Raw genomic sequence first — 13,258 nt, forward strand, 5'->3', positions numbered from 1 at the left:
GTCCAAGGACCAAACTCACACGGCCACCAACCCTTAATTAAACTCATACGGCCACCAACCCTAAAACTCTAAGTTTAATTTGAAGTGCTCATTTGGAATCGCCATTTTTTAAGATATTAGAAGCTCACAATACTACTCTTTTTCAAAATTTAGCCTTTCTTTTGATGGACAATTTTTTTCTACCTTTGAAAAGCCCCTATTGAAAGGAAAGTATAACCTTCAAATTCTATGACCTCAAAAATGATCGGAGACAATGGATGCATTATGTTTTGGTTTTTCTTGTGATTTTTCACAGGCATATTTTGGTTAAAAGAAATGGGGAATGATCTTTTCTCTTCCATAAAGATAGGTGAAACAAGCAAAATACTATGTGACATATGTCAAAATTGTGCCTTCAGCTACAATGATGTGTGTGTAGCAGTCAGTGCTTTTTTTAAAAAAAAGTTTTGACCTTTTTAGTTTGTCATGGACATGGACTTGTCCCACGCTTTAGCAAGGATGCATGCGTGTACCTTACGCATGTGCTCGCACCGATAGCACATAAAAACACACAATGCGGAATTTATACCCCTTGAAACCTTACATGCTTCTGTATGTCTTCTCATCTCTATATCTTTATATTATATAAAAGAAAAGTTTCACAAAACTGTCGCGTCAAGTCACACTAATTTGGAGGTTTGGGAAAAGGAGGAGAAAGTTTGGTAGAATTTGGGAAAAGGAGGAGAAAGTTTGGTAGAATTTGAATTTGGGGTCTCAAACGACCCCCAATCGCGCTAGTTATATTTATATTGAAGCTTGAATCAGAAACCCATTTTGGGCTTCAAATCGAAGCACTGGCAGGTGCGTAAGCGGGCATTTGGGCACACCAACGCACACCCGGTGCAGGACTGGCCACCACATGTACACCAAGTTGCCATGGAAACAGCTCAGATGATGATCATGAAGCTAATTAGCAAGTTGCAAACACATGTCCCCTTAGAACACCTTGGAAAGCAATCTTTTTGATTAACAAACAGATTTGGAAACACATATCCTCGTACAACTTGGAAAGCAATGCACAATACAATTTATTTAAAGCTTCTTTCTGGCAGAGTTAAAATATTTTGATCAACTCTATTCCTGGGCAAGGGAAAGGGCATATACATACTTGTAGCTGCTCCCAAGTAGAAGCCTGGAAGGTGACGTAGATGAGCTGAAGTTGATCTACGAACCAACCCTTGCGGCCTTGAAAACCCAGCATAAAGGAATTGAGGGGAGGGTTGCTGCATGCAGCAAAGGGAATTAATGTCAATGTAAACGGTGCAGAAATACCATTGTTGTAGATCTCATCATTCAAATGAACTCTTGAAATTTGAGAGTTGGAAATACACTGAGTTCTTACTCTGTGGACTGCTGTTTTGATCCAACGCTGAAATTACCGCCGGAGGTACTACGGCCATCGCTTAGAGTAAGCTCAAGGCCTTGAAGTATCGGTACTGAATACATATAGAAGCCAATCCTCATGCGGGCCACACAGTGACCTCTCGGCACTTCCAGAATGGGCAGCTCTTTGCCCTCGTTGGATCGGCCGTGATTGAGCTGTAGTCGGCGCAGTTGACAGTGAGAAAACACAGCGGTCTCCCGTAGAATTAATTGAAGATTGGCTTCCTTCTTACCGTTGCCACAGACGAAGAGCCGATGCCGCTAGTGTAGGTGACGGCGAGGTTGTCAATGAACCAACCCACGCTCCGGAGTTGAATTGAGGTGATCCTGGTGAACTGCTGAATGAAGGCTCGTGGGTCGCCTACGTCGTTGAAAGCGGTTTCGCCTGAATTACCGAAGTTAGCCCCCTCCACACTAGTCCTGAAGTTGAGGACCGGAGTGCCGTGGCTGAGCGAGACCAGCTCGCTGGTGCTGGGAATCGTGATGAGGCCTAAGGGATCGTCAAAATAGGACTGCATTACGGCTTTCAACGTCTTCAGGTCGGCGTCGGCCTGCCTCCCCACGTCTACTAGCAGGGAATCGAATTGTTTGGTATCCACGTTGTAGAATTCGTGGATGTGCTTGATCTCGGCGATAGCGTTCTGGAGCTGCTTGACCCGGAGAAGCTTCCGTCTGAAGCTGTATGGGTCCTCGGGGTCGTCGCCAGCAAGCTTGTTGCGGTTGTTGGCCACGGGCCTGAAATCCGTTGTGATCCCCGGAACGGACTCGTAGCCCGTGGTCTTGAAAGCAAAGATGAACGGGGCGGTGAGCGGGATGGAGGGGAAGCAGAGCGCGAACTCAATGCATTTTTCCGGTTCCGGAAAGGTAGGGTTCTCGATGCCAGTGATGATTTGATCGAACGACACCCGCATATTTGTGTTCTTCTTCACATTTTCCACCTTCAACTGAAGAGAAGCATCCACAGCCCCTGATAAACCGATCCCCTGCCCGTCGATGCTGTTGCTGATTTCGTTCTGCTGCTCCTTTGACTGCGAGTAGAACGTGTACGTGGCGGCGTACTCCCCTCCTTCCAGCGTCTCTGAGATGAAGCAGTCACCGTAGCTGTAGAAGAAGTTTCGCAGAGATTTTTCATCGGAGCCGGGAGCTTTTACGCCACTCTCCAGCTCCGTGCTGGTGGCGGTGTTACTGCCCGTGCTGTGGAAGGCATAAATCACGATACTGACGGTATCGATGGTTAGCTGCTGCTTGTCGACAAACTCGAGCTTGTGATTTACAGAGATATTCCCGAAGCTCACATCCAACGACTCCTCCAAACCCAGCGCGCTCAACACCTCCTCCATGCCCGTGCACACCCGGTATCTCGCTGAGCTCCTTGCGCCCGTTCTAGTAGTAGAACCCTTCACTGCGGTGCCTGTCATCGCCAAGCCCTTCACCTTTGAGAACCCTTGAAAAATCTTAGCCGCGGACACCGAGCCCCCGCGTGTGGACATGCGGGCCGCGCTACCCACCTCCATATTGCTCCAAGATCACTGCAAGCAAAACATACGACATCAACACCAACTCTTTCTCTTTCTCTCTCAAACCCCGGCACACAAACGCTCCTCTAGTGTAAAGAACGGCGGGCAGTTACCTTCTCTGTCTAACGAAGGACTGTCGAGGACGCCAAGACCTGAACTAGCTCTCGTTTACATGCCGGCTAGATGTAGATATTAGAGAGACAAGAGACAAGCGATGATCCAAAAGAGTGACGAAGGGACTCTTTACAGTGCCCTTTGAGGGATCTTGACTTGACATTCAACAACAATTAATTTATTTTTTCATTACTTTTACTTCACAATCTACACATTATACACATAGACTGAGTACATAGTATGTATTACAAAATATATATATATATATATATAATTTATATATGCGAGACAGTACATACGCTGGTTTGTCTAAACTTAGGGCACGTACGCTGGTTTGTCTAAACTTAGGGCACGTTTGGTAAATTTTTCGGTGCCTTTATCGCTACCATGCTGGTTTGTCTGTAATAATAATAAAGCAAACTAGTTGTTGATGCCTCACTTCACACTTGTCGTGGGCAAAAAGTTATCAGTGCGCTGCAGTCGATAGGCAGAAAGTTATTGGTGCACACTGCACAATGCACTCGTGCGTGGTGACCAGTGCTGAAAAAGTTATCAGTGCGCTGCAGTCGATAGGCAGAAAGTTATTGGTGCACACTGCACAGTGCACTCGTGCGTAGTGCTGAAATTCGGGCCGGATTGAAAACTTTTAGAGAGTAGTCCCCTAACCCTCTCCCGGTTTGGATACCATTGAGTAGGTCTCAAATTTTTATTTTGGGCGTAAGATAATTAGAGGGTAGATAGAGAAAGAAGCTAAGTGTATATATACAAGAGAGGCTCTCTCTTTCCTTTACACACGTCTCTCTCTCTCTCTCGTTTACAACATACACCCCTCTCTCTCTCATGTTTATACATGCACACAAAATGATCTCTTTGTTTATGGGAAAGCTATTGACTAGCCAAAATATACACATACATATAAATATATATGCATGCAATTTTGTGTATACATACATGCGGATACAAAATAATATGGAGATGCATATACATACACACATACATGCATACCTTAGGAACTGGTACACACATAAACATATATATACATATACACAAACATCTACAATGTCTATCCATATATATTTACATATATAAACATATATGCCTGATACATATACATATATTTATGTTTTTGTAAATATATATGTTCACATGCATATATATATATACATTTTATATACGCATTGATGTGTGTGTGTGTGTGTGTGTGTGTGTAATATAAACATATACACATACATCTACAATGTCTATCCATATATATTTACATAAACACACATATACGCCTACATACATATACACATATTTAAATGTTTTTGTAAATATATATGATCACATACATATATACATTTTATATGTGTGTGTGTGTGTACATACACACACATAACAATATACCCATACATCCATATGTACCCATGCATAGAAGCAATCAACTATACATACATGTATATGCATAATTTAACTTATCCTTATGTAAATGTATATATAAGTGGGTAAAGAGTCTATATTTGCACATATATGTGTACATGGTACTCACATAGACTACCTATACATATGGACAACATCTATCTATCTATCAATCTATCTCTAGAAATACATAAGTACAAACATAACATACCTATACCTATACCTACATGCTCTCTTTGCATGATATGTAACACCCAGGCTAAAAGCATCTCACATTTTTGTGTTTTTTTTAAGTGTTTTTCTTTCTTTTTTTTAGTGTTTTTCTTTTTACACATAGTGTGATGATTACGTATCTGACAAAAACCACATTTAGGTCTCTATAAAGGATCAATTCACCAAACAAAAATCCAAATATCTTTTGAAAAAAATATTCTACTGTGTTACATAATAATTAGCCCAAAAGCACATAGGTACCCTTGATCGATAAATTAAAACAATATACTCCACTCATTTTCTAAATAACACAATTAGTAATCTCTTGTTAATTGTTATTTCTCACGGTTCAAAAGCTCTAAATTAAAACAATATACTCCACTCATTTTCTAAATAACACAATTAGTAATCTCTTATTAATTGTCATTTCTCATGGTTGAAAAGTGCCAGTGGTTTCTTTGAACTTTTTCTCTCTTGCTTTGATGGTGGGAAGTCAAGGTTGGCATTCAAAAAAGTGCTCCTTATGGGATTTCTAATATAGCCTCTCTCTCTCTCTCTCTCTCTCTCTCTCTCTCTCTCTCTCTCTCTCTCTCAACCTGTACACACCTATACATGTAACATTTCTCTCCCTTCCTTCCTCTCTCTCTCTCTCTCTCTCTCTCTCTTCTCTCTCTCTCTCAGCCTCCTGCATAGTTTTCTCTCCAATACAGAGACATTTTACTTTCCCTCTCACGCGCATTTCTCTCTCTCTCTCTCTCTCTCTCTCTCTCACACACACACACACACACACACACACTTTTCTCTCTCTATCACTCACACACACACACATATACATGCACACATTCCTATGCCTCTCGCTCTCTATCACACACACCGATGTTAAGAGACCCAATCATAAGTTCCCACATGGCATCGATGGATTTTTGGCTTGCTACTTATGCTACTATATATAGTGGCTGGCGAATGGCAATGGAACCAGAGCTCACTAAGTTCTCCTCAGCCTCTATAAGTTTTGTCGTGAAGTGGAGATGGTAATTTTCTCCAACATGAGCTTTTGCATGTTTTTAATTTTCTCCACCATGAGCTGCAAGGCAAAAAATACAAACAAAAGAGAAAGCAAGGGCCACTGTGAGAGGCCTGTAGAGATTAGTCAATAATAATTTTACACAATTATCTGATTTGCACCATCCATATCTCACCTTAACGTGTGCATACATCTCTCTCTCTCTCTCTCTCTCTCTCTCTCTCTCTCTCTCTCTCTCTCTCTCTCTCTCTCTCTCTCTCATATCATAACCTTAGTGGGGGAGGCGGGGGGCACATGGGGATGTATGTGAGAGATATCTTATGCCTATTTTAGTGCTTAATTTGAATTAAGCAACTGCTAATTCCTACTAACTCAAATAAGCAATTTCAGCTCGTTATGCAATAATAGCTTCACGGAATCCATACCCATTGAGCTCACGGGATCAAACCTGGCCAGCCTAACTCGAACAGCTTGGTGCCTCTCAATGTCGTTCCGTCACCATGGATTTCATTCACGTGATCACGTTAACCGCAAAGTGGTAATAGCACTAGTTAATAACACTCTCACACACTTGTTAATATCATAGATATTCACACAACCGGGAGAAACTTGCTATCCCGGTTTTCCCGGCGGGCTCCTAGCTTGGCCCGGCGGGCCACTATTTAGCCCGGCGGGCTACTTATCTAGCCCGGCGGGCCTTTTTTTGCGCCAAAAATTTTGCCGTTTTGGAGGGACCTATATAAAGGGTTTCCCCTCACTTCCAAATGTACTTTACCAAAGCACTTGGGTGGCTCACCTCAGGCTAAAAGACACAAGAGGTGAGTATAAATATTCTGGATTTTTGTTTGAAGCTTGTTAATAATATTTTGTATTTTATAAGATTTTGATTGTAAATGGTTTATCGTATTTGTTACGTGGACTAGCAATGTCTCCTCTTGGGTGGTCTACTCGAGTGCCAATTGGTCTGGGTAGGAGCTTCCCTAGAGGAGGGTATAGGTGGTGAGATGTTCGGGACATCATCTCTATCTAGGGATGGATTGCCTCAAATGCATCTCACCAAACGTTTGGTTTCTTTAGGTCGACTAGCAATACCTCCTCTTGGGTGGTCTACTCGAGTGCCATTTGGTCTGGGTAGAAGCTTCTCTAGAGGAGGATATAGGTGGTGAGATGTTCGGGACATCATCTCTATTTAGGGATGGATTGTCTCAAATGCATCTCACCAAACGTTTGATTTCTTTAGGTCGACTAGCAATACCTCCTCTTGGGTGGTCTACTCGAGTGCCATTTGGTCTGGGTAGGAGCTTCTCTAGAGGAGGATATAGGTGGTGAGATGTTCGGGACATCATCTCTATTTAGGGATGGATTGCCTCAAATGCATCTCACCAAACGTTCGGTTGCATTGGCAAGAAGTGGGTTTTAGACTTTATAATTGCATATTTTAGTTTTACTCAGGCTGTTTTGGATCTCAAATCTTGCATGATTGTTGTTTAGGTGTTACAATGGTTGCTTCTAATTGCGGCACATCAACCCAACGAAGCAACAGACCATTAGAAACTAGTGGAGTTTACTTGCAACGAGATATGACAGCACAAACTTTGAATGTTGCGTCTCAAAGTGGCAAGAGGAGGAGCGGAGGAAAATCACCGGGACCTGAATGGCAATTTGCTTCCAATCTTTCTAGATTTGTCGAATGGAAGTGTAATTTTTGTGGCTTGGTAAAATCTGGGGGTGCTCCAAGAATAAGGGAGCATTTGCTTGGCACTAGCACAAAAAATCCCGGAGGTAAATGCAAGGGTGCAGGAGCTGATGATGCTGCAAAGCGCCTTAGAGCTTTGATAAGTAAACAAGTATCACAAAACAAGAGGCCCAATCTCTGTGCAAGAAATCACCAATCGCCGAATTTGGCAGCATCAAGTGGAGGGATCTCCAACCAAGGAGTGACTCCAACACATACTACTTGCCAAAATGACACCCAAGGTCCAGATGTCTCAATACCGATGGATGCATCTCCTGAGTTTCAGGTGGGTATGTCTCGTACCAGACAAACTAATCTAGTTGACAGCTTTCGTGCCACTGCTTTAGAGGATGCTCAACTTGCTTTAGCGAAAGCGATCTTCTTTACTGGTTCTTCATTGTCTATGGTCACGAAAGATTCATGGAAGATGGCTTGGAAGAAGATTGGAGAAACCGTCTGTTCTGTTGAGGGCCTTGGGTGCCTCTAATTTGGTTGATTTGAGTTTGAAGCTCATCAACCGTGTGATGAACTTCCATTGAGGCTCCAAGAATGGCCAGTTGCAACTCATCTCGAGGCATAGTGATTGACTCACTCCGAATGTCTTCCACATGTAGATGAGGAGGTCGAGAGCTAAAGTCTACAACTGAATTCTGCACAAATTGTGCATATAGCATTTTAGCAAACCAGAGGGGACAGTCACCGTGATGCATGGGTTGGGCCATGACATCCACAAAAATGCGCTCCGCATGCTCGATAATTAAAGGAACACTACATTGTGTCAGCTTCAAGCGCCCTTTTTTTATGGCATCATTGGAGACGTCAGGCCAGATGCTCTTGACCATCTCTTTGGACACATTCTTGTTTACTTGGGCATATTGTAATCCATGGGCCGGTGCCCATTTGGAGGTGCGTCCGGCAATACGTGCCGCATCATTCACAGTGCCACTGCCCGAGATTTGCTTTAAGCGTTCAAATGCCTTCTTTGCGGCTTCATTATTATCAGCCATCTGAGAAAAAGTATGTACACTTTAAGTTTATAGAATCAATGTTAATTTAGGAATAGCTTTAAAGTTATTTTCAGATGTTAGGTATAAGTTTATAAAATCAATGTTTATTTACTGCAAACTTGTTATTTTCAAATACTCAGAGAGAGAGAGAGAGAGAGAGAGAGAGAGAGAGAGAGAGAGAGAGAGAGAGAGAGAGAGAGAGAGAGAGAGAGAGAATTGGGATCAAAATAATATTTAACAATTGGGACCAAAATAGTGTCAGTCGATTAAAGGCAGGTCATGGAATAGATAGCCAACCAAAACATATCATTTACAAGAGGCTTTATAATAAGTGTGGTGTCATCTCAGATAGTGGACGTAAGCATGCAGCAGGTGACACTTCCAAATTCTTCAATTGCTCCTCAAAATCTGCCATGGTCTTCCTATCTTCCTTTGATGGCGTCATATAGGCAGCCGTCCATTCCTTAATCAAATTTGTGTGGATGGCAGTTTTACCCACCCACGGCACTTTGGTCATTTCTGCAAACTCAGCACAAAATAATGTAAACTTTTCAATCACCCAAGCCAAGCAGAAGACATCTGATGCCTTGCTCCATGGACAAGGGGACCTTACATCTGCGAGCTCAGGGGCTCTCCAGGGGCGTTGATCGTGCTCTGCTTTGTTGGCGATATTTGTGGGTTTGAACTCAATCCCATCCCTCAATGCAAGACCCCAGTCAATGATGCCTACCCGTGGCACCCCTTCTTTGGTGAAATCTATCATTATATTCCAGGGGTGGCAATCATTGTGGATGATCCCTTCAGCATGTGCAAAGGCCATGGTATTCACAAGGGCACAGATAAGCTCGGGAGCATGAAAAATCAAAGACTTGTATCGCTCCATTTCATGAGGAGCCACTTGTTTTTTCTTGTATCTGTTGCCTTTGCCTGCAGCAGCAAGCATGGAACTGAGGGTCCCCTTAGGAGGCGGAACACACTCCATTATATCTCCAAGACTTCCCCCATTAAAGAGGGGGAAGAGCAGTATCCATGGCTCCTTCCTTGTGTGCCCAATGGCGCGCACTATGCCCCTGTGGGTTAGGTCGATTGAAGCCTCCTGAGCAAAAGACTTCAATTGAGCCCTTCGGCTACCAAGGAATTTCTTTGCACAATAAGAAATGCCTTCTGGAAACCAGGAGACACCTTGAATATGGCATTTATGTACAACGCCGTACGATCCAGAGCCCATCTTCTTTTCTGTGATGATGGCCTCTGCAGGCAACCCAATTGTCATGCTGCAATTAGTATTATGCATTGTGCGCTGCAAGTGGGTGCCTTTAGAGACCTCACGTGCACCAGATGATAAATCTTCTTGTTCATCAGCAAGCCGGTCCAGCTCTTTGCGAGCTCTCTTGCTCAGGATAGCTTGGGTGTCTATGGCCTTTGCACGCTTGGACCTCTCTTTCTCTACCTTCCATTTTGTGTGGAAGTGCTCCAGCTTGGATTCATTTGTTTCCGCTGGTCTGTCGTCACCTAGGTCAACAGCGCATCTAGGCATGTTGCCCACAATGCTAGTAACAAAATGCTTGATGGCTGCTCCATCAGCACCCACATGGATATTTTTCACTGCGCGGACAACCTCACCTAATATTTGCTCAAATCGATTCCTATCAGACACAATACCCTCGATGTGATTAGGTGACAAGCAACTAATGAGGGTAACGAGTTTGATACGAATTGATTTCTTGATTTTAGGAGTAAGTGCAAGCGTCGCCATCAATCTGCACAATATAATTGACAAATAGTTGCAACATTTATAACCACAAAAAATGCTATTTGTAAGCTAACTAAGAGATTTCTACATCCAACACACTTATGACTCATGTCATGCAAACTAAATAATCACAGTCATCGTCAAAAACAAACACAAAACACAAGTTTACGACTTAACTTGACGTCAGCAGACCTAGTCAGTATACCGACCATCTGCAGATATCGCATTAAGATGAAAACTATGGCACAAGTTAAATGCTTTGACACATCGTCAGCAGCAGACCTAGTCAGTATACCGACCATCTGCAGATGACTATCAAACCAAATAACAAAAACAAACTTCACCACATAGCTTGGTGTCAGCAGACCTAGTCAGTAAACCGACCATCTGTAGATACCGTACTAAGTAGCAAAGCATCACACATGTCAAATGCTACGAGCGCACATCAGCAGACCTAGCCAGTAAACCGGCCATCTGCAGCGGGCTCTCAAAGCATTTAACAAAAACAAAGCCGCATTGTAACTTGGTAACTGCAAACCTAGTCAGTAAACCGACCATTTGCAGATACCGTGCCACAACGAAAACTTCTACATAAGTTAAATATTAAGAGTGCACATCAGCAGACCTAGCCAATCGCTCGGCCATCTGCAGCGGGCCTCTTAACATTTAACGACACATGCACATGCATCACAAACAACGTTAAACTTAAGCGTATGCAAAAAATTAAATGACACCAACACTTTCAACTTAAAAATTACCTCAAATTGATCACACTAGCACCACTGACACCAAGTACAAGGAAGATTCTGTGAACAGTGACCCCCTGGACCACCCTTTTATACCACAATATTGCCCACCGGGCCGGGAGTCGGGCCCGGCGGGCTTCTGCGCGCCCGGCGGGCCCGGCGGTCCAGACTTGTAGCCCGGCGGGCCAATTGTGGGTTACCAGGTCATCCCACCCTCTAGGATTTGAGAACTGTGAATTTTGTGAACATTGAGATTTGTGAACAATAGCTGTGATCACAAGAAAAAAGGCTGTGATCACGTGAATATGAAATCCTTGACCGTCGCAAAATAGTAGAGTGCATAAGAGGGTCTTCACACACGTTCGCTAGACATGGCAATTGTAATCAGAGCATAAATAGAAAATGATCAACCTCACACGTTGTCGAATGTGCATGATGGAGGTGACAGTGGCTGGCAACACGGCCACTAGCCAAGACAGGAAGGCAGCACTTACAAAGAAGAGTGTCGCTGAAGGCCATGATGAAGCTCAAAAAACCCCAAAACCTCAGGGTGGGTCAGTCATAAATATGTAAGTGTAGTACGTGAGTTCAACAGAAGGATTTTTTTTAATTCTCATTTTTACACATTTTTTACATACAGAAGGGTATCGTTTAAAGAGGGTATTTATAGATTGAATAGACAAAGGGTGTGTTTTATTCATGAAAAGGTTACAGACAATGGGGTTTTTTAATTAGGCCTTGAATGCACGTGATATAGAGGATTTACATATAGTGAACCCCTCGAGCTCAAAACAGATCAGAGACGATGCTACCCTCTAGCTCCCTCCACAAAGCGCTCGTTTGGAACTGGTGGGACCTAGGCTGGCGGGCCTCAATGCGACCTTTTCGTGCTATCCGGTGTGGAGGCTCATAACAATGTCGTCCCTCCAATTAATTGTCCTCTCCTTCGTCGCCCGTTGAATTGGTGGGACCTAGGCTGGTTGGCCATCGGTGCCATCATCAATGCTGACCTTTTCATGCTATCCGGCATGGAGGCTCACAACAACGCCATTGCTCCAATCATGCTCTCCTTCGTCACACCACCAACTTTTCATTGAGGCATCTTCTACTCGGATGTCAAAGCCATGAAGTTTGAGTGCTACAATGTCCATGGGACCCAAGACTGTGTGATGGTCATGTGCATATAGGCCGCATGCGGTAGCCACACTTCTTCTCCACCTCGAGCTCCGTCATAGCATTATGAAGACCATGACGGCTATGGTGCTAGTCACCAACATGGCCAGAGTTGGTGACATCCATCCAGAAAGATCTGCTTCCCTGTGTGCGAAGGTGGAGAGGTGTACGGGAAGAAGGTAGGGAGGCTGGGCCACTTCCTTGTGTGCGAAGGTGGGGAGGTGTGCGGGAAGAAGGTGACGAGGCTAGGAATTCAAACTTGGCTAACATCTCTCTGCCAATACCTAAGCCCACTACTAACGTATCTTCCTTCAGGTAATTACTCCTGGCGTTTAAACTCTCTGGCGCTCTCAGCTATTTATGGTAACGGCTCTCTGGCGCTCTCAGCTATTTACTCCTCCAACCATCAGGCCTAAAAAATTTGTCAGGTGGGGAGGTGTGCGGGAATAAGGTGGGGAGGATGGGCATTCAAACTTGGCTAATGTCTCTATGCCAATGCCCAGGCCCACTACCAACGTATCTTCCTTCAGGTATTTACTCCTGGCATTTAAACTCTCTGGTGCTCTTAGCTATTTATTCCTCCAGCCATCAAGCCTAAAAAAGGTTGCCACATGGCACTCATAAGTTTGCCCTGTAATATATAGAAAGAAGGTTACTGGTGGGCTAGCCCATCCTTCTCACATGTATATAATTCCCCACCTTGATATTTTTCAAATTTCTAGATCTAGAGTAATAGGAGAGTACCCTTTTTTAAAACAGTAGTGATATATATTAATATTAACAAGTACAAGCATGTGCCTTTTTTAAGGACATGAGAGTCTTCCACTAATTCCCTTATCCGTTTGGCCCATGTCTCCTCTTGGTGTAGACACTTGGGAAGGTACAAAGCTAATCTAACTATGGGAAGGTACAAAGCCAATCTAACTATGGCATGGGTGGGTAAATGTAGGATACCACTACCTCTTTCACTCTTTGGCATACTCAGTTTGTTGTCCCAAGCAAGCCAAGCTATCACTCTCCTACTAGTCCTCCTATTTCTCCATAAAAAGTCCCTTATAGGCCTAATTTTCTTCCAATGATATTTGCCAAAGTTAAGCACTAGGCATAGGAACATGATGCAGGCATTTAAAACAACATTACAAAATGGTCACCGTGT

The 13,258-nt window shown here is 43.5% G+C and overlaps 1 protein-coding gene across 2 annotated transcripts; it reads right to left on the reverse strand.

The window, feature by feature from the left end:
* Positions 1–306: 306 nt before the first annotated feature.
* On the reverse strand, positions 307–3,187 carry LOC147637163 (uncharacterized). Of its 2 annotated transcripts, none has more exons than XM_086800763.1 (5): positions 3,053–3,187; positions 1,656–2,951; positions 1,382–1,578; positions 1,148–1,262; positions 307–887 (listed from the first exon to the last, which is right to left on the reverse strand). In XM_086800763.1, the coding sequence occupies exons 2-5, from the start codon at positions 2,934–2,936 to the stop codon at positions 801–803; spliced, it is 1,680 nt and encodes a 559-aa protein (XP_086656889.1). In that variant the 5' UTR covers positions 2,937–2,951; positions 3,053–3,187; the 3' UTR covers positions 307–800. The 2 variants fall into 2 exon arrangements, with proteins under 2 accessions (XP_086656889.1, XP_086656888.1); XM_086800762.1 differs by having other exon boundaries at positions 655–945.
* Positions 3,188–13,258: the final 10,071 nt, after the last annotated feature.

Source organism: Cibotium barometz, chromosome 7 (assembly GCF_041138505.1).
Source record: "Cibotium barometz isolate CiBa-2024 chromosome 7, ASM4113850v1, whole genome shotgun sequence".
Classification (NCBI taxonomy): Eukaryota; Viridiplantae; Streptophyta; class Polypodiopsida; order Cyatheales; family Cibotiaceae; genus Cibotium; species Cibotium barometz.